At 45.2% G+C, this 27,614-nt stretch overlaps 2 protein-coding genes across 2 annotated transcripts; both read right to left on the reverse strand.

Annotated features, from left to right (window-relative positions):
- Nucleotides 1–4,335: 4,335 nt before the first annotated feature.
- LOC120395387 (olfactory receptor 51G2-like) lies at nucleotides 4,336–5,274 on the reverse strand. The gene has a single exon (XM_039519752.1). It carries the CDS (start codon nucleotides 5,272–5,274, stop codon nucleotides 4,336–4,338), a length of 939 nt encoding a protein of 312 aa, XP_039375686.1.
- Nucleotides 5,275–25,214: 19,940 nt separating this feature from the next.
- Nucleotides 25,215–26,150, reverse strand: LOC120395399 (olfactory receptor 51G2-like). The gene has a single exon (XM_039519763.1). It carries the CDS (start codon nucleotides 26,148–26,150, stop codon nucleotides 25,215–25,217), a length of 936 nt encoding a protein of 311 aa, XP_039375697.1.
- Between the last annotated feature and the right edge of the window lie 1,464 nt (nucleotides 26,151–27,614).

Raw genomic sequence — 27,614 nt, forward strand, 5'->3', positions numbered from 1 at the left:
GAATTCCGTACTCTCTCTCCCAGTAGTTCACACAGAACAGTGTTTGTTTCAAACACGTTACACCTACAGATGTACCGAGGCTCTTTTTAGAGCACCATCTGTGGCACTTTTCAAGTCTGAGTTGGAATGTGATAAACCACCAGGGGAGGTGCATTAATGTGTTATATAGATGTTGTCTTCGAGGTGACCTATAGAATGGACAGCAACCAATTGCCTGTACACATCCTCGTCTGGGTCAAATACTGCTAATGAGACCATACATGAGACATACAATATGCCATAGCACCCACTGACAAATGCTGGCATGAATCCAAATGTGTGGATTGTTCCTTTTCCAGCTTTTGAAAACACTTCGGACATTGCCAACTGAATAGTTGTTCATTTTTAATGAAGTTAGGAACTTTTCCCAATTTTAAGGATTGTTAATGCATTAGTGATCGCGTTTACAACGTATTCTCCATATGCAGAGCATATAATTTACCGTAATGTTGATCCCTGTGCTGATCATTGTTTAAAGTGATCAGCTGATTACTTTGATGCTGGGTCTCATTAAACAGTTGGGTTATGTTATACATATTATAAACAGTAAATTGTTCTTTTTGTGGATAAGTTCTGGATTGAATATAATAGTTCGTTTCTTTTGTGTTGATATGTTCTGTTTTCCATGCTCAAGCAATTGAGCACGACTGTGTCATCTGGTTTTCTGGGGTTGTAAAGTTTAGTCCCAAATTTGTGACTTTGGCTCAGTCTTACCCTTAGAGCAATTATAAGGGTGCAGCAAATGAGAAATATTAATGTCCATTTTATGATTGCAATTTTCTGGGCTCCAGTTGTTGCGATTCTGTTGGATGCTGTTCGCATAAGTCCTGAGGAGGAAGTTGATCCTGTGACCTGGATGACCTATACAACATTAACTGATTAATATGATAGATTTTGTCTCTATTACACTTGTCTCCTGTTATTTTAATCTTATGCATTGCTGAACTGAGTTTATCAGTGATTCAGAAGGGTCCAATTTATTGGTTACACAGCCCATGTTTTGGTGATTTATACAATAACAACATTACGTGGTTTTTAACCTTCCAAGTATTCTCTCTTTGTTTGTTGTCAAAGTAAGACTTTGCCTTCTGTAGGAGAGCAGAGTGGCAGCGGAAGTGGTCGTTCGACGATGACGGTTAGAAGTCCTACTGCACTGTCTGCTGAAAGCAATATGACTCCCGCAGGGAAAAATGTCGCAAAAAGATTGTCTGCCATTGCTTTCATGGAGGGAGGGGTGACTGAGAACACGTACCCAAAACCACCTGCGACAATGTTTTTGCTCCATCAGACATTGCTCGTTCAACACACAATTCCAATGGGCAGCAGAGACTGCGGAAACAGTGGGATAGCTACTGACAGAGCAACGCTCCGGAAGTCGATGCTAGGCACGGTACTATGGACGCACTCCACCGACTTAATGCGCTTAGTGGGGACACACAAAATCACCTTTAAAAAATTACTTCCTAAAAAATCGACTTCTATAAATTCAACATAATTTCAAAGTGTAGACATACCTTGAGATAGCCCTGATCTTAGAGTCTCAAAGTATCTGAGCACCTAGAATGTATTTATTCTCCTGCCACCTCTATGAGGAAGGGCAGGGCTATTATCCACCTGTGCAGAGGCTCAGAGACAGCCAATGGCTGCCCATGGTCACACATAGAAAGGGAATCAAACCCAGCTCTCTTGAATCACAGAGCAGTGCCCGGACCACAGGACCATCCTTCCAGCCATGTGAGCAGTGAGAGGCCCAGCTGGATTCTCTTCTGCCCCAGCAGAGCTCCCCACAGTGCTGCAGAGAGTGGGGATGGCAAGGAGCCAGTTACAGTGATTGATTCACTGGCCTGTTCTCCCTGTGAAGTTGCACTGCATATGCTTTATGAAAAGATGCTTATGAATGTGAATATGATGTAACTGGAATATGCTTCATGCAAAAGGTCTCTTGTAAGGTATTATTACAAAGCATCTACTGAGTTTGTTCATCCTATTTGTTTGAATGTATTATTTCTATAGTCTGAAAATAAGATGTAAACATGTATTACTGATGTAACCATATTAAATGGAACCCATTAAGGGTGCTTCAGGATCAATGAACTGTGAATGGCTCTGTTTACTTGCAAACTTTCCTGTGCATATGTGGCCTAGCCCAGGATGAATGGAGGCTGGGGTGTCACAGGACATGTGGCCATGTCACCTGATACTGGAATCCATCTTAAACCTGGTACATTTCCATTTTTGGGGACCCAGAGAGACAAAAGATTACCACCTTGTGCCAAAGCTGTAAAAGGTAGGTGGAGCAGGAGAAAGCCCCTGCTTAACACCTAAGGTGCCTGCTGGAACTAACAAGAACTGTACTGGGGAAAAATTTGGGCCCAGACTAGGAAGGAGTCTAGTCTGTGAAAGAAGCTTATTGGAACATCTCTGAGGATGAGAAGTTACCTGTAATCAGTTTCTTAATGTATTGGACTTAGACTTGCATGGTTTTGATTTATTTTGCTTGGTGACTTACTTTGTTCTGTCTGTTATTACTTTAAACCACTTAAATCCTACTTGTTATATGTAATAAAATGACTTTTGTTTGTTAGTGAACCCAGAGTAAGTGATTAATACTGGGGGAGCGAATAGCTGTGCATATCTCTCCATCAGTGTTATAGGGGGTGGACAATTTACGAGTTTACCCTGTATAACTTTATACAGAGTAAAACGGATTTATTTGGGGTTTGGAACCCATTGGGAGCTGGGTGTCTGGGTGCTGGAGTCAGATAACCTGCTAAGGTGTTTTCACTTAAAGCCTGCAGCTTTGAGGGTGTGACCCAGGCTCTGGGTCTGTGTTTGCAGCAGGCTAGTGTGTCTGCCTCAACAAGGCAGGGTTCTGGACGTGCCAAGCTGGCAGGGAAAATGGACTCACAGGTAATTTCAGCACATCATGTGACAGTCCAAAAAAAGGGGGTCTCTGTGACCAAACCTGTCACACTTCTCCCTGCATCAGCGGAGTTTAGAGCAGCCTGGGGGTTGGGCTGACTTCTACCCAGTGGTAACGGCTTCCAAGAGCACAGCCCACTCTAGATGAGTGTCACCCCAGAGTGCCCCCTTGGGGCCTGAGGTGGCTCTGCAGGAACCCTGCCCTTTCCTATAAGGTCATTGCAATGACTTACTCTCAGCCTGAAATATTTAAGACCCCCCCTTTGCGGGGTCACATTAATTCAGTATCCTCCAAAACACAGGCTCTCCTACCCTAAAGCCCCATCCTCCCCCTTTACTCAGGAACCCCCCACAGACACACACACAACTGATTGCTGGAGTCAGCGTTGGTTCAGGCTTGCCACACCTGCTATCCCATCTCTTCCCAGAAGGCCCTGTCCCTTGTTGCTCCCTTTTCCCTGAGGCTCCAGCCCCAACCACCTCAGAGCTAGGCTGTTGTAAGAGCTGGGCTGGGACTGGAGACGTGCCACTGCGGGGAGTTGAGGACCGTTTCCATCCATTATCATTGCAGCACAAATGGATGGCAGGAGAAGGGAATCTGGGCCGGAGGCTCTTTCCAGGACTCCTGTGTGTCAGACCCTCACTCGCACACACAGATCTGCTCTGCCTCAGTGCGGAGGGGGCTCAGCACGTGTGTGGTGTGCAGAGCCATCAACAGGGATGGGGGATGGGGGCAAGGTGCCTGAATAGCTTCTCCTGGGTCTCCTCCATTAATCATGTGTCTGATATGACTCAATCACAAGCACCTGGGTGAGGACGTAGGGGAAGGATGGGTGTCCATTTCCTTTCAATAGCCCGTGTCCACGGCTCAGGCAGTGCTCATGGATCAAGCTGTACCCAAAGGGCTCGGGAAGCGCCAGGACTGCGACTACAGAATAGCTCTGCAGCTTTTTTCATGGCCCCTGGATATTTAACCAAAGACAATGGGACATTGACAGGTCATGTGTAATGGGAAAGAACACCCCCATCCCTTTTCTCTATTGAATGTATTGACAGGAATTCTGAGGTCAGAGAAGCCACCGATTCAGATGTTTATGGGCTAACGTGTAACCAGTCCCCTGGCTCTCCACGAACACAGTCACTTTGTAAATTCTGCTGCTTCCTTGGTCTCTTTCTCCCAGTGCACCATCCTCCCTCACTAGGCCCTGTCCCATTGCTCCAGGACTTAGACCCTGTCTGAACTTCTCTCTACAGAGTGCAGATTAGTAGTTCATGTCTTCTTGGATGTAAGGATGGAATAGGTGGTCCTTGCCATGGCCCATGTTTTTCATGTCTCATGTGACCAGCGTTGGAGCTAGCTGATGAACTGACCCTTCACTTTTTGAATGCCCTGATTATCCTTGCACGAAGGTATTTGCTTTTCACGCTGTACACAATTGGGTTCATCATGGGCGGGACCAGCAGGTAGACGTAACCCATGAGAATCTGAAGCAAGGGAGAAGAGCTATTCCCGAATCTCTGTACTATAGACAAGCCAATCCCTGGTATGTAGAAGATGAGGACAGCACAGAGGTGGGAGACACAGGTACTCAGTGCCCTGACACACTCCGCATGGGAGGCAATGCTCAGCACTGTTTTCAGAATCATAATATAAGATAGGAGGATGAGCAGCGAGTCCAATACCACTGTGAAGACTGTGACAAACAAGCCGTAGATGCTGTTGACTCTGATATCCGAACAAGCCATCTTCATGACCTCTGTGTGCAGGCAGTAGGAACGGGAGAGGACATTGGCTTGACAGTATCGGAAGCGTTTCAGGAGAAAGGGCAGTGGGAACACTACGGCCACCCCTCTTAGCACACACACCAGTCCCATCTTGGCTATTCTTGGCAGGGTTAATATGGAGGCATATCTCAGTGGGTTAGAGATTGCGACGAAGCGGTCAAAAGCCATCAACAAGAGCACGGAGGATTCAATGTATGAAAGCGAGTGGATGAAGAACAGCTGAGCAAAACAGGCATCGAGGCTGATCTCCCTAGCGTTAAACAAGAATATACCCAGTGTTGTCGACATGGTGGCTGTTGATAAACCAAGGTCTGTGATGGCCAACATGGAAAGGAAAATGTACATGGGCTCATGGAGGCTTGGATCTGTTCTTATAATGAACAGAATGACTGAATTTCCTACTACAGAAATAACATACATTAAGCAGAAGGGTATAGAGATCCAGAGATAGACGTCTTCCTGCCCAGGTATCCCGGTGAGAAGGAACGCTGCAGAGCTGAATTTGGTGTCATTGATAGCTGACATCATGTACTGGGCAGGTTCAAGAAGTTTTGAACCTTTCCTCCTGAAAGGAAATACAAGAGGAGATGATATTTCACAAGACATTTTTCTGCTCTCAGTTCAACTCTAGAGAGTCCCTGAAGCTCAAGGAAGATCAGCAAAAACTTAATCTTGGATTTACACTGCATATAAGAAGACAGGCACTCCCAGACTGGATCAGACATGCAACCCATCTAGCCCAGTATCCACTGGCCAGTTTGAGATGCTTCAGAGGAAGCCAGATGAAACCCTGCAATAGAAAGCCATGAGATAACCTGCTCGCAGGGAATGTTTTCCCCTGACACCCACTATTTACACATATTTTGTTCTGTTAATGAGGAAGGTTTATAGTCCTTCCAAAACTTTTTAAAACAATCCTCACTAGTGTAATTGGGTTTTCTGGTTACCCACATAAACATATGGTTCCTCTTTGAATCCTACTAAACTCTTGGCCACATTGATAACTTGTGACTGGGAGTTCTGCAGTCTCCTTTAGCCCTATGTGATTTTATAATTGTTACCTTCCCACAAACACCTTTTCTGGCCCTCCTTCTGAGTGTAGCCCATTGTATTATGCAATGAAAAGAGCCTGGTAAAATCTGTCACTGTACTTATCTGCCCTCTATTGAAGCTATTTATAAAAATGATTAATTGCCTCATTATATATTTTTTACTTTCTCCACTCCTGAGAGTCCAAATTATGCCGCTGCCTTTTTATACACTCTGGATAAATTCCCAGGGCCAGGTTCTGATTTTAATAACAATGACTTCAATTGTGTCACTCCAGATTTACATGTGTAAATTCATTCAAAACCAGGCTCTATTAACTTTCCCTTACTAAATGCTCCTGGTGATACACTCTCACCCCCAAAAATACCTCCAAGAGAAGCTTATGTGCTTTGCCCAGCCAGCGTTGACTGAATCCAGAGAATTTAATCATCCTACAGGCTTCTCTTCATCCTCCCAGGACCTGCATCCACTTCCCGTGCAAGGGTCTGTAAATATCTGGCAAGTTATAAGCTAACACAGACAGTTACTTCAGCTGGATGGGGGAGGCATCCCAAATGGGTGTATAGTGCAAACATTAGGTTTGCACAACTATCGAGCTGAGTGTCCTAGTTACTTCAACCATCCCTGGGTAAGAGGTGATGTGCATAAGTTACATACAACTACTATTGCACTCCCCTTTCCTGCACCTCAGCTCTACTATTTGCTGAAACACAGAGCAGCGGTTCTGTAGTCTCATGACATTTTGGAAAATCTTGGATAGGTATTGCAGAGGGATTGAGTGCTAGATTTCAGATTGAAATCCAGGACGTCCATGGTAGCACTCTCTGAAATGGTGCCCATTTCTCCCGCAGAACCAGGTGGACAGGCAGAACTGGAGGGTCTCAATGCAAGGATGAGAAAATGGTGTAGGGAGGAGGGATTTAGATTTATTAATAACTGGGGAAACTTTGGGGACAGGGGGAGCCTATACAGGAAGGATGGGCTCCTCCTAAACCAAAAATGGAACCAGATTCCTGGCACTTAAAATTAAAAAGGCTGTGGAGCAGTTTTTGAACGGAGAGCTAAGAGTATGGTGACATATGTGCAGGAGTACGTGGTTCAAACAGAGACATCTGTTAGGGGAGGATCTATTAAAGATTATTCCCTATGTCATAGTAAGGAGGAGAAGATGGACGATGATAAAATATGGGTAGAATCTGATGAGAAACAATGAACTATGTCACGTTATGGCAGACAGCTAAAAAGTGACCATTTTAAGTGCTTATATAGAAGGGCTAGAAGTCTAAATAATAAAATGGATGAAGCAAATTCCTCATATTGAATGAGGATACTGATATAATAGGCATCACTGAAGCCAAGTGGCATGAGTATAATTAATGGGACACAGTAATTCCAGGATATAAAAAATATCGGAAGGACAGATCAGGTCTTGCTGCTGGGGGAATGGTGCTATATGTGAAGGAAAGGGTTGAATCAAATGAAGTAATAATCTTAAATGAACCAAACTGGACCATAGAATCTCTATGGATAGTAATTCCATGCTTGAATAATAAGAATATAGCAGTTGGAAATATACCAACCGCTGCCTGTCCAGGATAGTGATAGTGATCGTGAAATGCTCAGAGAGTTCAGAGAAGCAATAAAAATTAAAAAACCCTCAATAATAATGGGAGATTTCAACTATCCCCACGTTCACTGAATACAAGTTGCCTCAGGGTGGGATGCAATGAGCAAGTTTCTTGACACCCTAAAGGACTGCTTCTTGGAGGAGATAGTCTTGGAACCTACATGAAGAGAGGCAGTTCTCAATTTAGTCCTAAGTGGAACACAGGATCTGGTCCAAGATGTAAATATAGATGGACCACTTGGTAATAGTGACCATACTATAGTTATATTTAACATCCCTATGGCAGGGAAAACACCACAGCTTCCCAACGCTGTAGCATTTCATTTCAGAAAGGGGGACTACACAAAAATGAAGAAGTTAGTTCAACAGAAATGAAAAGGCACAGGGCCAAAAGTGAAATTCTTCCAAGCTGCATGGAAGCTTTTTAAAGACAACATAGTAGAGGCTCAACTTGAATATCCCCAATTTAAAAAAACATAGGAAGAGAACCAAAGAAGTTCCATCATGGCTAAACAAGAAGATAAAAGATGCAGTGAGAGACAAAAAGGCATCCTTTAAAAAGTGGAAGTTGAATCCTAGTGAGGAAAATAGAAAGGAGCATAAAACCTGGCAAGTGCAGTGCAAACATATAATTAGGAAGACCAAAAAAGAATCTGAAGAACAGCTAGCCAAAGACTCAAAAAGTAATACCAAAAATTCCTTAAGTAAATCTGAAGCAGGAAGCCGGTTAACCAAAGGGGCCACTGGATGATCAAGTTGCTAGATAAGGCCATTGAGGGGAAACTAAATGAATTCTTTGCATTGGTCTTCACAGCTGAGGATGTGAGGGAGATTCCCAAACCTGAGCCATTCTTTTTAGGTGACAACTATGAGGAAATATCCAACATTTAGGTGTCATTAGGGGATGTTTTGGAACAAATTGATAAACTAAACTGTAATAAGTCACCAGTATGAGATGGTAGTCACCCAAGAGTTCTGAATAAAGCCAAATGTGAAATTGCAGAACTACTAACTGTTGTCTGTTACCTACCATTTAAATCAGCTTCTGTACCAAAGATTGGAGGATAGCTAATGTGACGCCAATTTTTTTTTTTAAATGGTTCCTAAGGTTTATATAGGCAATTACTGGGCGGTAAGCCTGATTACCCGGAAAACTGGTTGAAACTATAGTGAAGACACATAGATGAATGTAATGTGTTGGGGAAGAGTCAACATGGTTTTAGTAAAGGGAAATCATGCCTCACCAATCTACTAGAATTCTTTGAGGGGGTCAACAAGCATGGGGACAAGAGGAACCAGTGGATATAGTGTATTTAGATTTTCAGAAAGTCTTTGACAAGGTCCCTCACCAAAGCCTCTTAAGTAAAGTAATCAGTCAGGAGATAAGAGGGAAGTTCCTCTCATGGATCAATAACTGATTAAAAGATAGGAAACAAGGGGTAGGAATAAATGGTCAGTTTTCAGAGTGGAGAGGGGTAAGTAGTGATGTCTCCGGAGTCTGTACTGGGACCAGTACTATTCAACATAGTCATAAGTGATGTGGAAAAGGGGTAAACAGTATCATGTCAAAATCTGCAGATGATAAAAAGCTACTCAAGATAGTGAAGTCCAAAGCAGACTGTGAAGAGTTACAAAGAGATCTCACAAAACTGGGTGACTGAGCAAGAAAATGGCAGATAAAATTCGGTGTTGATAAATGTAAAGTAATATACATTGGAAAACATAATTCCAGCTGTACATATAAAATGATGTGGTATAAAATAGCTGTTACCACTCAAGGGAGAGATCTTGGAGTCATTGTGGATAGTTCTATGAAAACACCCACTGAATGTGCAGTGGTAGTCAAAAGAGGAAACAGAATGTTGGGAATCATTAAGAAAGGGCTAGATAATAAGACAGAAAATATCATATTGCCTCTATATAACTCCATGGTGCACCCACACCTTGAATGCTACATGAAGATGTGGTTGCCCATCTCAAAAAAGATATATTGGAATTGGAAAAGGTTCTGAAAAGGGCAACAAAAATTATTAGGGTTATGGAACAGCTTCCACATGAAGAGAGATTAATAAGATTGGGACATTTTAGCTTGGAAAAAAAAACGACTAAGTGGGGGACATGATAGAGGTGTATAAAATCATGACTGGTGTGGAGAAAGTGAATTAGGAAGTGTTATTTATTCCTTCTCATAACACAAGAACCTGGGGGTCACCAAGTGAAATTAATAGGCACCAGGTTTAAAACAAACAGAATGAAGTATTTTTTCACACAATGCAGTCAACCTGTAGATCTCCTTGCCAGAGGATGTTGTGAAGACCAAGACTATAAGAGGTTCAAAAAAGAAGTTCATGGAGGCTAGGTCCATCAGTGGCTATTAGCCTGGATGGGCAGGGGTGGTGTCCCTAGCCTCTGTCTGCCAGAAGCTGGGAATGGGTGACAGGTGATGATTACCTGTTTTGTTTGTTCCCTCTGTGGCACCTGACATTGGTCACTTTTGGAAGACAGGATACTAGGCTAGACGGACTTTCGGCCTGACCCTGTATTGCCGATGTTATGTTCTGAATGCAAATGTTAGAAAGAGCTTCAGGTCAGTTACTCGGAGACAGTATTATACTACTGTTCACTAGACAAAGAATTAATTGTCCAAACGCATTGCAAATAGTATGTGGAATAGTATCATGGGGTAGCCGTGTCAGTCTGTATCCACAAAAACAACGAGGAGTCCAGTGGCTACTTAAAGACTAAGAGATCTATTTGGGCATAAGCTTTCATGGGTAAAAAAAACACTTCTTCGGGTGCATATTTTCTAAAGCAAAAGTCATAACATTTACACATCTGTACTTTAGCACACACATGTCAATCCATTCTTTCCCCTTTGATCTTCTTTGTGAGATGATTTCTCAGGTTACAGTGGGACTTAAAGTATCATGTCTGTCATCAGGATTTGTTCAAAACCTGAAAAGATCCCAGCGTCTCAGCCCTCATTCAGTCGCTTGTCAGCAAACAAACGTCTAGTAGCTTCTCTGTCCCTGGGTTAACAGCTGACTGGTTCTGTTCTGTCAGTCTGTAGCCTGTATCCAGAGTGGCAACAGGCACTGGGGTCAGTATATGAAACAATCGTTCCATGGGCTCTCAGTCTCTAATACAGTGGTTTTGAATGTCTTTTCATTTGGAGGGCCCTAATAAATTTTGAATGGAGGTAGACAAAGTCTGAAGATCCCCAATGGCCCACAGACCCCAGGTTGAAAACCACTACTAGTAGTAGTACATAATTCACTAGTACACAGTAACCACAACACCTGTTATTCAGTCACAAATAGGGATTGCAGGAAGTACATGTCAAAGTCAGGCACATGTGGAACTTTGTTACCCCACGTGAAAATAACCAGGAATCTTTAGAGTACTTTAGAGACTAACAAATTTATTTAACTAACAACATCTCATTGCTTTGGCTAATACAGACTAACACGGCTACCACTCTGAAACCTGTCACATGAAAATAGTCTATTGCTCTCTGACTGTTTCTGTCCTGTATTCATAGAATCCATACAACCCAGGAACGGCATTGGGACAGACATAGAGCTGAGCAGCCATAAAGAAGATGCATGTTAAACCCAGTAGCTACATTGGGTTAACTATTGGAATGATTATTTGCTGGATATGTTGGGTTCAGACAGGACGGCTCATCTTCGTTTAACAGCAGGCTGCTGGAAAACAGGCAGGAAGAGTAGCAACAGCTCAAGAAAAGCCATTTCTCAGTAAGTACATCAGGGAGGTTGAGAGACAACACCAGAGCTATAAACTGGGAAGAGCCTATTTCTGGCCTCTAGCTACATCACACAGCTTGGTTTGCCAGCGCTGGGAGTCTGTGCACAGGTGGGGCAGCTGTTGCTAAGGAGCTCTTCAGACACCGCTGGGGAAGTCTCAAGGCCTTTGGCCTGATTAGGTCCCCATCAGAGTGTGAGGGCTTGGGGTCAGAGATGTGCACAGACTGTTGTTTTAAAACTAGGGCTGTTGATTCAACTCAATTACTTCATGCAATTAACTCAAAAGAATTAATCATGATAATCACAGTTTTACTCACACTCTTAAACAATAATAGAATATCAACTGAAATGTATTCAATATTTAGGATAGTTTTCTACATTTTCAAATATATTGATTTCAATAAAAACAGAGAATACAAAGTGTACACTGCTCACTTTACATTATTATTTTTATTACAAATATTTGCACTGTAAAAAAAACCAAACAGAATAAATAATATTTTTCAGTTCACCTCTTTATCGTGGATGTGTAACCTACAAGTTCACTCAGTCCTACATCTTGTTCAGCCAATCACTGAGAGAAAGAAGTTTGTTTATATTTATAGGAAATAATGCTCCAGCTTCTTATTTACAATGTCACCTGAAAGTGAGAACAAGTGTTTGAATGGCATTGCTGTAGATATATCCGGCTTTGCAAGATATTTATTTGCCAATATGCTAAATATTTGCATGCTTCGACACCATTTGAGAGGACATGCTTCCATGCTAATGAGGCTTGTTAAAAAAATGTGTTAATTACATTTCTGACTGAACTCCTTGGGGAAAAATTGTATGTCTCTTGCTCTGTTTCACCTTCATTCTGCCATATATTTTGTGTTATGGCAGTCTGAGACGATGACCCAACACATGTTGTTCATTTTTAGAACACTTTCACTGAAGATTTGACAAAACACAAAGAAGGTACCAATGTGAGATTTCTAAAGATAGCTACAGCACTTGACAAGATCTAAGAATCTGAAGCGCCTTCCAAACTGTGGGACATGGTTTCAGAAGTCTTAAAAGAGCAACGTTCCGATGTGGAAACCACTGAACCTGAACCACCGAAAAGAAAATCAACCTTCTGATGGTGACAAATAAGCGTGCATCAGTCCACACTGCTTTGGATAATTATTAAGCAGAACCCATCACCAGGATGGATACATATCTCCTGAAATGGTGGTTGAAGGATCAAGGGACATAAGAATCTTTAGCGCATATGGCATGGAAATATCTTGCGATGCCGGCTACAAAAGTGCCATGCGAACACCTGATCTCACTTTAGGAGACATTGTAAACACGAAGCAGACAGCATTATCGCCCGCAAATGTAAACAAACTTGTCTGAGCTATTGACTGAACAACAAGTAGGGCTGAATGGACTTGTAAAACTCTAAAGTTTTACATTGTTTTATTTTTGAATGCAGTTATTTTTTTCTACTTAATTCTAGATTAGGTGAATTCTAAAAATAATTGAATTGAAAACTACTATTTCTTTTGTTCTTTTTTTACACTCCACATATCAACAAGCAAAAATAAATATAAAGTGAGCACTGTAAACTTTGTGTTCTGTGTTGTTATTAAAATCACTATATAGATTAAATGAATGGTATTATATAATTGTTTAACAGTGTGATTAATTGCAATTAATTTTTTTTAATCATGCAAATAATCAGGATAATTATTTTAATGCTTGACAGCCCTATTTAAACCCCAAAACAACAAGGAGTCTGGTGGCACCTTAAAGACTAACAGATTCATTTGGGCATAAGCTTTCGTGGGTGAAAAAAACCCCTTCTTCAGATACTATTGAACTGCGGATTATTCTCCTATGTTCTGCTTTATTCGTACTCTTCAGATTAAACAGTATTTTGGGTCTAGAAGGCTGGCTGGTCACTCGTCTCGCCACTACTCACAGGCTCCCAAAGGGAAGAACCACATGAGCTGAACTCACTCAGATCTGATCGGCAAGCACAGTCATTAAGCAGTGTGCTGTAGCCCAGGGCCCCGTCTGAGGGTGGGAAGATCACGGGATTGCACCCTATGAGAGGGAAGGCTACAAGGTGGTCATCTGGCACTCAGAGACCAGAGAAGGGGCAGAGATGCTGGTTACCCTGTTACTCTGAGGGGTATCTACAGGGGAGAGAGTCTAGAGCCCTCAGACAGTCAGGAAACCGAAATATGTCCTATAAGACCTGTTATCACAGAGCAACAAAACTCTGAATGCCTGCATTTACAATTGACCCAGAGAATAAAAACTTTTCAAATGAAAATACATTTGCCGATTAAATTTCTAGGAAGAAATAAACCTGAGGCAATTTAGGAACAAGTCACTGATATTGTATTGGGGTTTCCCTAGCTCAGTCCCTGGCAGGATCAGGCCCAGAGCACACGGCACGTCTTGAGAAATCCTGACACGGGGGATTGTGGTTTTAACACTCGGAGGTCACTTTGACAGTCAGATTTCTGTGTAGATTCAGTAGCCCACTGTTGAGAATGGGCAGATGTAGGGGAGGGATTCATAATCTACCTACTGCTGCCTGCCCTCCAGCCCCATCACTGAGTCACCCCGACAGCCCAGCTGAGTCCTCTGCCGCTGCACAGAACATCTGCAAATATAAATGGCTTGCAGCCCATTCCCCTTCACTTTGCATTTTAAAGATAGTGAAACCTGCCAACGTACCCAATTCCTGCTAGAAGGGGAGCCACTGACTCCAGAGATCTTCACCCTAAAGGACAAGGAGTCATCGGAGAGGCTGCATGGGCAGCAGGCAGTATCAGTTCTGATAGGGAGGCAACTGTGTTTATGAAGCATGTCTGCACATTCCCTTGGGGGCGACTTGGCCATCAGGGAACCTCAGCTGCTTGGCTTCGTGTGCACCAGCTTTAACTCCCGTCACAACCAATGGCAAACAGCAGGAGGCCAAATCTCATGAGATGTGTGGTGATCCTACCCACCTGGACTGTAGTGCCAAGCCTGCTGCAGGCTCTATTCCTAGAATCTGAACTTGTCATGTGGTTCTGATTAGCAGTCTCAGGGGGAGTGGGAACAAATGGTATTGATGATGCTGTCACACTTTGATCTTGCTGAAATAAAATAAAATAGAATCATAATAATAAGGTAAAACCAGATTTGTCCCCAGCAACCCCCTTTCCTGCATTACAAACCCAGGGGGGGCAGCAAGGGAAGGGAGAGTCCACAAAGCTCCCTACATGGAAATTTCCTTCAGATTGTTCCAGGAGGGGACGTCCCTTCCCTTCTCCCTGAGGAATGGAAAGGGGGACCCAGGATCCCCAAAGTTCTGCACAGATCTCAGTGTTCCACTGGTAGCTCGGCCCCCCACCCACAATCTCTGTGCTTCCCCAACTGCTCTACGACTCTCTCCAGCTCCCTGCTACCTCATCAGCGATGTGCTGCCAGGGCCTGTCACAATAACCCACAGAGATGAGAAGGCTGGTTAGTGTAGCTGAAGGGCACAAATCCTCAGCCATAGACTGGTCAGGGGGTTTCAACCTTTTCATACCCAGAGTACAGGCATGGACTCCATCAGTGCCACCTTTTATTATGTTCTGAGGGAGAGGCAGGTGAAAAGCCTCCAGTTTCTTTTGGGGATCCAGGCAGCTGAAGCTGGGCAGCATCATGGCAGCTGAGCTTTCAGAGAAAAATGATCCATTTTCTATGAAAATTCACCCACAAAAATGGGTGAAAAGGAAACATTAGTTTGCGACAAAATGTTTCATTTGGGAAGAATCTCTCTGTTTTCCAACCCACCTCTAAGTCAAATCATGAGCCTCTGTCCCTTGTGCTACAGGTCCTCATCCCTAGGTGGCAGCACTAGCCCCCACATCAGGCTCCCACACTCAGCAGCGCCTGGATGTCTGCCATGGTGTCTATGGCAGCTCTACAGCAGAGGGAGCCCCTGGAAAAGGCCAGTCTGCAGCAGCCCATAGTGTAATGGAACAATTTAAGAACATAAGAACAGTCATATTCAGTCAGACCAATGGTCCATCTAGCCCAGTGTCCTGTCTTCTGACCGTGGCCTGTGCAGATACTTCTGAGGGAATGAAAAAAAAAACAGCAATGATTGATTGATCCATTCGCTCTCGCCTGCTCCCAGCTTTTTGCAGTCAGAGGTTGAGAGACACCCAGAACATGGGGTAGCATCGCTGACCATCTTGGCTAATAGCCACCCCTGGATCTCTCCTCCATGAACTTACCTAATTCTTTTTTAGACCCAGTTATAATTTCGGCCTTCACAAGATCCCCTGGCAATGAGGTCCACTGACTGACTGTACGTTGTATGAGGAAAGACTTCCTCTTGTTTGATTTAAACCTGCTGCTCATTAACTTCATGGGTGATCTCTGTTTGTTGTGTTATGTGAAGGGGTAAATAACACTTCCTGATTCACATTCTCCACACTGCTCATGATTTTATAGATCTCTGTCATATCCCCGCAGTCTCTTTAATCTCTCCTCTTATGAAAACATTTCCATACTCCTAATCATTTTTGTTCCCCTTCTTTTTCCTTTTCCCAATTCTAATATATTTTGTTTTGAGATGGGGCGACCAGAACTGCACAATGTTATCAAGGAATGGGAGTACCATGGATTTATATAGAGGCATTATGTTATTTTCTTTCTTATTATGTATTGCTTTCATAATGGTTTGCAACATGGGTGGTGGGCGGATCTTCCATTCAGTGAGGCTAGCCCCTCCGGCCTCAGGCCTTCTGCCCAAGGCACACACACACACACCCCCCGCATCTGGAGCATTAAGCCCCCCTCCAGTAGAAGCCCATAATCTCTCCTTCCCTGTTCAGTGAAGCACTGAGTCCCACCTATCTCCCCATAGTCGGATGAGCGCTGGGCCAACCCAACTCCCCGAGCCATGCCGCACCTCCTCTCCTGGGACTCCAAGCTATCCCATGGGAAAACCGTCTCTCTTCCAGAAGAAGCTGAGCTTTTTATATGTGTCATGCAGGTTCCAAGACAGTTGGCAGGAGGTTGTGACACCATTCATTGTAGTGATATCAAGCTTGGAGGGGTTGTAAGTGCTTTGGAGGATAGGATTAAAATTTAAAATGATCTGGACAAACTGGAGAAATGGTCTGAAGTAAATAAAATGAAATTCAATAAGGACAAATGCAAAGTACTCAACTTATGAAGGAGCAATCAGTTCAAAATACAAAATGGGAATGACTGCCTAGGAAGGAGCACTGTGGAAAAGGATCTTGGGGTCATAGTGGATCACAAGCTAAATATGAGTCAACAATGTAATGCCGTGGCAAAATCAAACGTCATTCTGGGATGTATTAGCAGGAGTGTTGTAAGCAAGACACGAGAAGTAATTCATCAGCTCTGCTCCACGCTGATTAGGCCTCAACCGGAATATTGTGTCCAGTTCTGGGCATCACATTTCAGGAAAGATGTGGACAAATTGGAGAAAGTCCAGAGAAGAGCAACAAAAATGATTAAAAGTCTAGAAAACATGACCTATGAGGGAAGATTGAAAAAATTGGGTTTGTTTAGTCTGGAGAATAGAAGACTGAGAGGGGACAGGAGAACAGTTTTCAAGTATGTAAAAGGTTGTTAAAAGGAGGAGGGAGAAAAATTGTTCTTCTTAACATTTAGTCCTGCCTTAAATACAGGGGACTGGAATCGATGATCTCTCGCGGTCCCCTCCAGTTCTATGATTCTATGATTTCCCTTTCAAAAGCTTTGTTGATTCTTCCCCAACAAAGTGTGTTCATCTGTGTGTCTGATAATTCTGTTCTTTACTATAGTTTTAATGAATTTACCTGGTACTGAAGTTAGGATTATTGGCCTGTAATTGCCGGGTTCACCTCTGGAATCTTTTTTAAAAATCAGCATCACATTAGCTATTTGCCAGTCATCGGCTATGGAGGCTGATTTAAGTGTTAGGTTACATTCTCCAGTTAGTAGTTCTGCAGTTTGATATTTGAGTTCCTTCAGAACTCTTTGGTGAATGTCATCTGGTTCCTTGACTTTTTCTGTTTAATTTATCCGTTTGTTCTAAGACCTCTCTGATAGGTTGTCACCCAGGTGAGCAGTCTGGGGGTTAGTGGAATCGCTGAGCCCCCTAACCTTCCTACACTGCTCTGAAGGTGAAACAGCCAGCCTCTCTTGGCCCTGTTATCACCCAAAATGACATCAGGTAGCACCACACACCCAACTGATCTACCTGAGTGCTTTACCTACACCACTGAAGGATAAATAGGAGAGAGCAGCCAGTTTACCAGCTCCCCAGCCTCTCTTATTTACTGGAATATAAACTCAGAATTATACCGTCTTGCACTGCAGAGGAGTCTGTACAATGCACTGTCACTAATATGGGTTATTTTCCCCTCAATGTGAGATAGAAATGGAACAGCCTTTGTTTACAGACCTGAGATGTTCCCAGACACTTCACTCAAAACACACTTGTTATGATAAAACATAAAACAAGTTTCTTAACTACAGAAAGACAGATATTGGGTGATTATAAATGATAGCAAATTGATGAAAGCAGATTACCAAGCACATAAACAAATCTGAAAATTCAGCCTAATGTACTAGATAGCTAGGATTTGAATTAGCAATTTCTCACCAGACTGATGATACAAATAGTCCTCCAAGTTTTCATACACAGTTTTCTCCCAGTTCAGTCTTGGTTCCTTGGGTGTTTCTATAAGTTATCTTACATGGGGAGTGAGGGCAAGAGATGATGTCACTCCCCACCTTATATATTTTTTCCATATGGTGGAAACTCTTTGTTTCAAGCTAAGTTCCCAGCCCTGTTTCTGGAAAAATACAGGTACCAAAATGGAGTTCAGTGTCATGTGCTCTGGTTCCATGCCCTTGCATGCCTGCTAAGTCATAGCAACCATTACTCATAGGCCGGATGAAACGTTCACTGGAAGGCTAAGCTCTTCCATGGTCACTTATCTTTGTTGATGAGCCGTCAGCACTGTTTCTTCATTTTTGTACTTGAAAGGGTAGTTGTGGGTGTTACCCAGAATAAGCACATTTGAATTACAGATACATAGTCAATATTCATAACTTCAGGTAGAAAAATGGAACATGCACACAAATAGGAAAAACAGATTCAGCAAATCATAATTTTTCCAATGACGCATCACAAGACATATCTTGTACCAGTTGCATCATAATTATGTCATAATCATTTTATAATCATACCACAATGACAAATATGGGGTGCAGCATCACAACCTCCTCTACCGACACCTCAATCTAGGGAGTTCCTCAGATTTGTCTCCTAAAAAGAATGGCTCAAGTGTGGGAATCTCCCTCACATCCTCTGCAGTGAAGACCAATGCAAATAATTTATTTAGCCTTTCCACAACAGCCTCGTCTTCCTTGAGTGCTGCTTTAGCACCTTGATCGTGCATTTGCCCCACTCATTGAGTCACAGGCTTACAGCTTCTGAAATACTTTGAAAAAAAGGAGTTATTAATTTTTCAGTCTTTTGTTAGTTGCTCTTCAGATCTTTTGAGCTAGGTATGCAGTATTGCCAAGCCCCATTCAAAAATTATCACTAACACCCCCCAAAATTAAGAGATTGGTTTAAAATCATGAGATTTAAAAATATTTTAATGTGGGTTTCGTATTCATTTGCCTTTCATTTCTGAGTCTTTAGGGTGCACCTACTTCAGATTTTCGTCTTTTCTCTAACACACTTTTTTAAATAAACATTTTTAAGAAAACTGAAAATTCCAATTCACATACAGTGTCTTGATCCCAGAAGTTGGCTCTTTAAGAAAGACAGGAAATAGTGTGTGACTCCCAATAAAATCCCAGGAGTTGGCACTGCTGGCCATATCTCAAGCGGGGCACCCACAAATGAAGGCACTGAGGGTTGGTAAGTGGACATTTCTGGTCACACAATCCATCGGTGGCTGAGACAGTGTTTCCCTATACACTGGGCTACAGAGCCCCTGGTTCTAAGGAACAGGATTACACCACAGACAGCCAGACATCATAGTGATGGGCTTGCACAGTCACTGGTTCCTGAGGCACAGCTCAGAGTGTCTCCTTCTCATGTTCAGGCATGAGACATGCACAAGCCATGTAATAAAGGCAATCAACATCCTTAATAGGAAGGAGCATGATCCAAACTCAGCTCCAAGTGCCTGCTGCTAGTTCTGTATTGGACCCAAAAGACCCCTCCTTCCCCCAGATCCAGCTACCTCCAAACTTGGTGGTGATGGACATTTGGATGCAGGGTGTGAGGGTCTATATCCAGTGCTAGAGCAACTCTCATTGATCATGGAGCGGGTGGGGATCAGGATCAGTCTCAGAGTATCTGAGCATCTCAAATGTATTTATATTCCCACCACCTCTGTGAGGCAGGGCAGGGCTATTATCCCCCTGTGCAAAGACTCAGAGACACGCAATGGCTTGTCCGTGGTTACACATGGAAAGGGAATCAGACCCAGCTCTCCTGAGTCACAGAGCAGTGCCCGTACCACAGGCCCAGCCTTCTACCCATCTGAGTCTCTGCTGTGCCAGCAGAGCTCCCCCATGCACTGCAGAGAGCAGGGACGGCAAAGAACCAGTTACAGGGGTTTGATTCGCTGTCCTGTTCTCCCCCCGCCTCAGAAGAGTTTAGAGCAGCCTGGGGGCTGAGCTAACCTCTGTCCTGTGGTAATGGCTTCCAGGAGCACAGCCCACTCTGGCCAAGTCCCTGTGAATGGGAGACACCCCAGAGTGCCCCCTTGGGGCCTGAGGTGGCCCTGCAGGCTCCCTGCCCTTCCCTCTAAGGGCCTTGCAATGACTTACTCTCAGCCTGGAGTACTTAAAACAAGATCCTCCTTTGTGGGATCACATTTATTCAGTTTTCTCTAAAACTGAAAATCTCCTACCCTACAGCCCCATCCTCCTCCTCTACTCAGGAGCCCTCCCTTCCGCCCTTCTTGGTGCCTTCAGCCTTGCCACACACCCCACCCTTCCTTTCCCCTAAGTCTCCCTTACCCCATTAATTCCCAGTAGGCCCTGCCCAATTATCCTCCATTTCTCCAAGTCTCTTCTCCCTGGATAGTCCAGAGCTGGACTGTGGTAAGAGCTACCCATGGAGCTACGCACAGTCTGCCTGTACACTGTGAATGGACTATTCGAGTTGAAAGGCCCATTGACAAAGACAATGGGGGAAAGCTTATCTTCACCTGGCGAACTGTCCTGGGGATGCCTCAGTCAGCCTATGCATACTAGCTGCCATAACTCAATAGCATGCAAGGGCATGTGACTAGATCACATGATACTGAACTCCATTTTGGTACCTGTATTTTTCCACAAACTAGGCTGGAAACTTGGCTTGAAACAAAGGCATTCCCAACATATAGGCACTGAGTGGAGAAAACTTCATCTCTTCCCAAGGGGTGATAAGTAAAACTAGGTTTTAGTTATGGGTATTTTTAGTAAAAGTCATGCACAGATCATGGGCAGTGAACAAAATTTCATGGCCTATCAAACTCTCAGCAAATGGTGACATGTCCCTCCTGGTGCTCTGAGCTCCACATGCTGCCCCCAATACAAGAGTTGGCTACGCATCTCCCATAGGCCAGGAACCTCAGCCACTGGGAGTTGTGGGGTGGTAGTGGGTCTGGAGGCAGTGCATGGACTAGAGTTAAGTGCAGAGGGAGGGATATTGTCACCACTTCTGCCAGAGCCCTCCCCAAGGTAAGCACCACCCAGAGACCTGTTGCCTGATTTAGGAAGTTGTTATTATTTTGGATAGTATGGGTTACAGGCTCTTTAATTTAATATGGAGATATACCTATCTCATAGAGCTGGAAGGGACTGTGAAAGGTCATTGAGTCCAGCCCCAAGGACCAAGGACCAATTTTTCTCCAGATCCCTAAGTGGCCCCCTCATGGATTGAGCTCACAACCCTGGGTTTAGCAGGCCAATGCTCAAGCCACTGAGCTATCCCTCCCCCCATCTCCTGCTCAGACCCCAGTGCCCCTTGCATGCTGGGGTGCTGCCCCTTGGCAGTACACCCCTCAGTCTCTGGATCTCCCCTCCCCAGGGAACCCCCGCCCCCTATCCCCACCTCAGTTGTAGGCTACTGCCAGTCACCAACAAGCCCCCACTCCCTGGGGCAGACTGCAGTATAAGCCACTCATCACAAGGGTAAGCAGAGTCAGGATGAGATCTACCCTGACATCTGGTGGTACATTATGAGGAGTACGCAAAGGAATTTTAGGAATGTGCATTTGCATTAAACACTCCACTCTAGCACACACACACAGCATGGGATGGATATTTATTTTCACACTGGTCCCAATTTCTTTGTTATTGGGGGGGGAAGGAAAAAAAAAGAAGTTACCTTACCTATGTATGTGAAATGAGGAACTATGAGACTGCTTTAAAATAATAAATACTCTCAACCTACTTACATTAAATAGTACTGGACAGAGGGACATGGGTTACAAAGAGGGGAGAGAGGGGGAGGACTGTGGTGTGTGTGGTACCTGGTATGGGCCCTTCCCTCTGCCTGGAACACCAATTGCACATCCTCTCCTCTCCACTGTTAAGCAGAGAGCATATTTTTTTTTTCCTGAGAGTCCATCCCATCTGCTGAATGCTGATCTCATGGGTGACACACTGGGGCAAAAGGGCTCACTAACTAAAAACTGAAAGAGCTGAAATCACTAAAGAGAGCTGCTGAGATGAGCTGAGATCACTGAGTGGGAGATCGATTGCTAAGCAGCTGCAGCAGCTGAGCAGTCAGCAGCCTGCAGCAGCCTGTGGAAACAGTGGCGAGTGTGTGGCAGTGTGGGAGGGGTGGCTGGGAGCGGCTGATGGCACAGCTGGTGGAGGAGAGAGGAGTGGAGCTGGTGTGGTGAGGCCAGCAGTGAGAAAGCACAGAGAGAACAGGCAACGGGCCTGGCCCCACGTAAGCCCCTGCGTAACACCCCGTGTGTGCCCTGTGGCCCACCCCATTTCAGCAAAACTGGGTAAAACTGGACTTTACTGGGGGAACTCTGGGTGGCTGACCAGAGACACAGAGACTGGGGTTGTTTGTGAGGGGGAAAGGACATTGCCAAATGTACTTGGAAGTGGGTTTTTGCTTATGGTTTGTGTATAGTCCTGTGTTTGGTGTCTCTCCAACGTGATGCCGCATTGTTTCTCTCCTTTATTAAAGATTTTGCTACACCTCACTGAGTGTGAGTGGTGGGAAGGGGGCCTCCTAGAGGCGCCGGGGTGGGGGTGGTGGTGTGTGTCCCAGGTCAGGTCACTGGGCTCGAGCCGGTTTTGTTGTGTTTTGAAATGGAACCCTGGATACTGAACCCGGCCTTGTTTGTTGCTGGGAGGGAGGAGGGGGGAGGGCAGAGCAAGGAAGGTTGGGTTTGTACCTGCTGCCTCTACCTATCTCTGGGCTGCCCCTCTGAAGCCCTAGTACCCTCTAGTGGGCCTTTACTCAGCCTGCAGCCTGGGGCTTTGCTAGGCTGGAGCTCCCCAGCTCCCTGGCCCTTCCCCAACACTGGTCCACCCTCGGTACCTTCCTCAGCTCCCCAGGCAGCCAGGTCCATCCCTCCCTCCCTCTCCAAAGGCTAGAGAGTGAGTCTTCCAGCTCCTGGCTCACTGGCCTTTTATAGGGCCAGTTGTGGCCTGATTGGGGCGTGGCCCAGCTGCAGCTGCTTCCCCAGTCAGTGAGTCTTTAGGTCGCAGCCCCAGCCGTCTCCCAGGGCTGGCTTTAACCTTTTCTGAGCCAGAGCGGGTGACCACCCGCTACATATATATTCAAACAAGCACAGGCAAACAAGCAGGTTATCCCTATAGGCTACAGCCCCCACTTGCTCCATCACCCAAACTCCTGCTGCTGCTGGGGAATGGGCAGAGGGCACAGTGGTCCGAGACTGCCCCAGCAGCAGCTGGTGTTGCTGGTCCAGGGGATGCCTGAGGTGCCCAGGTGGCCCCAGGGCCAGACACATTGGCTGCTGCAGAAGACACTGAGGTCACAGAAAGTCATGGAATCCATGACTTCCATGATCTCCCTGTCAAATATGGAGCCTTCGTGATGATGCCTGTCACTAGCACAGTATCCTTTGTTGAAGGAGATCACTTGATATCATGTCTACTTATTCATTCACTCTGAAACATCTGCACTGGTCACTGGCAGAAGACAAGCCACTGAGCTAGAAGGGCCATTGGTCTGAATCAATATGGCCATTCTTCTGTTCTTAAATTGTTCCTCTGAGGGATGGGCTGCTGCAGATGAGTCTTTTTTCCAGGGGATCCCTTTTGGTGTAGCCACCCTATCAGATGTTCAAACAATTGAGGTTCCCTGATGGCCAAGTGGCCCCCACAGGAATGTGCAGACATGCTTCATAAAGACAGTTGCCTCCCTGTCTGAACAGATACTGCCTGCTACCCGTTTCACCTCTCCAGTGATTGCTTGTCCTTCAGCATGAAGACCTCTGGTATCAGCGGTTTCCCTTCTACCAGGAATGCAGATTTCACTATCTTTAAAATGCAAAGTGAAAGGTAAAGGCTGCAGGCTGTTACCATTTGCAGGTGTTCTATGCAGGGGCAAAGGGCTCAGCTGGGCTGTCAGGGTGACTCAGTGACAGGCAGCGCTAGGTAGCTTGGGAACCCCACCCCTATGTCTTCCCATGATCCATGGTGGGTTGTTCAAGCTGCACAGAAATCTGACATTGAAAGCAAGCTCAGAGTGTTAAAATCCCAATACCCCAAGTCAGGGTTTCTCAAGGGCCCGTGTTTCCAGAGGTGCTGCTCCAGCCCCAAGTGACGTCAGAGCTAGACTGTGGTAAGAGCTGCTCAGGGAGCCCAGGCCCCTGTGAGGAGCCCCAGACACGCCACCTTTCCTGGATTTTAAGTTCTGGGGGGTGGGGATACAGGCTGGGGGCTTCCGTGTGGTCCCCCAGTGAACTGCCCAGCACAGGTGGAGGGTTTGGGGCTCCTCAGAGTGGCTCTAGATCCCTGGGCAACTCTCACCATGGCCCAGCTCTGACGTCTGGTCCAGAGAGGGTGCGGAGCCTTCACCAGTGAGGAGGACCAGGGGGTGGGGTCTTGGGGGAAGAGATGGGGCACAGGGAGGGGTCCTCATGGGAAGAGGAAGAGTAGGGGGTGGGGCCTTAGGGGGAAGTAGAGAGGCAGTGGGGACGGTGCTCCTGCATGTGTCTCACTTTTGCCTTTTGAAAAGATGGTCACTCGACACTGAACGGGCTGGGCTGGAACTGGAGATGTGCCTCTTTGGGGGAGTTGAGGACCGTTTCCAACCATTTTCATTGCAGCACAAATGGATGATGGGAGAAGGGAATCTGGGCCTGAGTCTCTTTCCAGGACTCCTGTGTGTCAGACCCTCACTCACACACGCAGCTCTGCTCTGCCTCAGTGAGGAGGGGGCTCAGCTTGTGTGTGGTGTGCAGAGCCATCAACGGGGCTGGAGGATGAAGGCAAGGCTCCTGAATAAGTTCTCCTGGGTCCCCTCCATTAATCATGTGTCTGACAAGACTCAATCACAAGCACCTGGCTGAGGAGGTAGGGAAGGATGGGTGTCCATTCCCTTTCAATAGCCCCTGTCCACAGCTGGTGCAGCGCTCATGGATCATGCCACACCGAAAGGGGGAAGCGCCAGGACTGCGACTACAGAATAATTCTGCAGCTTTTTTTCATGGCCCCTGGATATTTAACCAAAGACAATGGGACATTGACAGGTCACGTGTAATGGGAAACAACACTTATATCCCTTCTCTTTATTGACTGTATCGGCAGGAATCTGAGGTCAGAGCAGCCACCGATTCAAATGTTTATGGGCCAACATGTAACCAGTCCCCTGGCTCTCCACAAACACAGTCACTCTGTAAATTCTGCTGCTGCCTTGGTCTCTTTCTCCCAGTGCACTGTACTCCCTCACCAGGCCCTGTCCCATTGCTACAGGCCTTAGACCCTGTCTGAACATTTCTTCTTTCACCAGCGCTGGAGACAGTTGATGAACTGACCCTTCACTTTTTGAATGTCCTGATTATCCTCGAACGAAGGTGTTTGCTTTTCACGCTGTACACAATTGGGTTCATCAGAGGAGGAACCAGCAGATAGACGTAGCCCAGGACAATCTGAACCAAAGGAGAAGCGCTATTCCCAAATCTCTGTACTATAGACAATCCAATCATTGGTATGTAGAAGAGGAGGACAGCCCAGAGGTGAGAGACACAGGTACTCAGTGCCCTGACACACTCCGCATGGGAGGCAATGCTCAGCACTGTTTTCAGAATCATCACATAAGATAGGAGGATGAGTATCGAGTCCATCACCACTGTGGAGATTGTGACTAACAAGCCATAGATGCTGTTGACTCTGATATCTGAACAAGCCATTTTCATGACCTCTTGGTGCAAGCAGTAGGAATGGAAAAGGACATTGGCTTGACAGTATTGAAACCGTTTCAAGAGAAAGGGCAGTGGGAACACTACGGCAACCCCTCTTAGCACACACACCAGTCCCATCTTGGCTATTCTTGGCAGGGTTAAGATGGAGGCATATCTCAGTGGGTTAGAGATTGCGACAAAGCGGTCAAAGGCCATCAACAAGAGCACTGCGGATTCAATGAATGTAAGTGAGTGGATGAAGAACAGCTGGGCAAAACAGGCGTTGAGGCTGATCTCCCTAGAGTTGAACAAGAATATCCCCAGTGTCGTCGGCATGGTGACTATCGATAAGCCAAGGTCTGTGACGGCCAACATGGAAAGGAAAATGTACATGGGCTCATGGAGGCTTGGATCTGTTTTTATAATGAACAGAATGACTGAATTTCCTACTATCGAAATAATGTACATTAAAAAGAAGGGGATAGCGATCCAGAGATAGACATCTTCCTGCCCATGTATCCCAGTGAGCAGGAACACTGCAGAGCTGAATTTAGTGTCATTGACAGCTGACATAATATACTGGGAGGTCGGAGTAGTTTTCAACCTTTCCTCCTGAAAGGAAAAACAAGAGGAGACTAGATAATATTTATCAAGACATTTTTCTACTCTCAGTTCAACTCTAGAGTCTCTGAGGAGCTCAAGGAAGATCAGCAAAAATTTAATCTTGGATTTACACTGCATATAAGAAGATGGGCACTCCCAGACTGGATCAGCCTTGCAGTACATCTATCCCAGTATCCACTTGCCAGTTCGAGATGCTTTATAGGAAGCAAGATCATGCCCTGCAGTAGAAAGGTATGAGATAACCACTCCCAGGCAATATTTTCTCCTGACACACACTAAAACTCTTGGCCTCATTGATAACTTGTGGCTGGGAGTTCCGCAGTCTCCTTTAGCCCTGTGTGATTTTACATTTGTGACCTTCCCATGGACACCTTTTCTGGCCCTCCACTTCTGAGTGTAGCCCATTGTATCATGCAATGAAAAGTGCATGGTGAAATCTGTCATTGTACTCATCTGCCCTGCATTGAAGCTATTTATAAAAATGGTTAATTGCCTCATTATATATTTTTTTTATTTTCTCCACTCCTGAGAGTCCAAATTCTGCCACTGCCTCTCTACAGCACATGGGATAAATTCTCAGGGTCAGGTTCTGATTTTAATTGCATCACTCCAGATTTGCATGTGTAAATTAGATCAGAACCAGGCTCTGGTAACTATCCCTTACCAAATGCTCTTGGTGATACACTCTGACCCCCAAGAATACCTCAAGGAGAAGCTGAAGTGCTTTGCCCGGCTAGTGTTGACTGAACCCAGAGAGTTCAATCTCTTCATCCTCACAGGACCTGCATCCTCTCCCCTTGCAAAGGTCCGTATATATCTGGCGAGTTACAAGCAAACACAGACAGTTACTTCAGCTGGACAGGAGAGGCATCACAAATGGGTGAATAGTGCAAACACTAGGTTTGCACTAATATCCAGCTGAGTGTCCCAGTTTCTTCAACCATGCCCGTGTAACAGGTGATGTGCATCGATTACATACAACCACTATTACACTCCCCTTTCCTGCACCTCAGCTCTACTCTTTGCTGAACCACATGACATTTTGGAAAGTCTTGCACAGGTATTGCAGAGAGATTGAATGCTAGATTAGAAATTGCTACCATGAAGGTCCTGGATTTCATTCTTGGAAATGGTTCCCATTTCTCTCGCAGGACCAGGTGGACAGGCATTACTGCAAGGGCTCAATGAAAGGATGAGACAATGTTGTAGGGAGGAGGGTATTAGATTTATTAAGAACTGTGGAAACTTTTGGGAAAGGGGAGCCTATACAGGAAGGATGGGCTCCTCCTAAACCAAAAATGAAACCAGATTCCTGGCACTTAAAATTAAAAAGGTTGTGGAGCAGTTTTTGAACTGAGGGCTAAGGGTATGACGACAGGTGTGCAGGAGCATGTGGTTCGGTCAGAGGCATCT

This window comes from Mauremys reevesii, linkage group 1 (assembly GCF_016161935.1).
Source record: "Mauremys reevesii isolate NIE-2019 linkage group 1, ASM1616193v1, whole genome shotgun sequence".
Taxonomy (NCBI): Eukaryota; Metazoa; Chordata; order Testudines; family Geoemydidae; genus Mauremys; species Mauremys reevesii.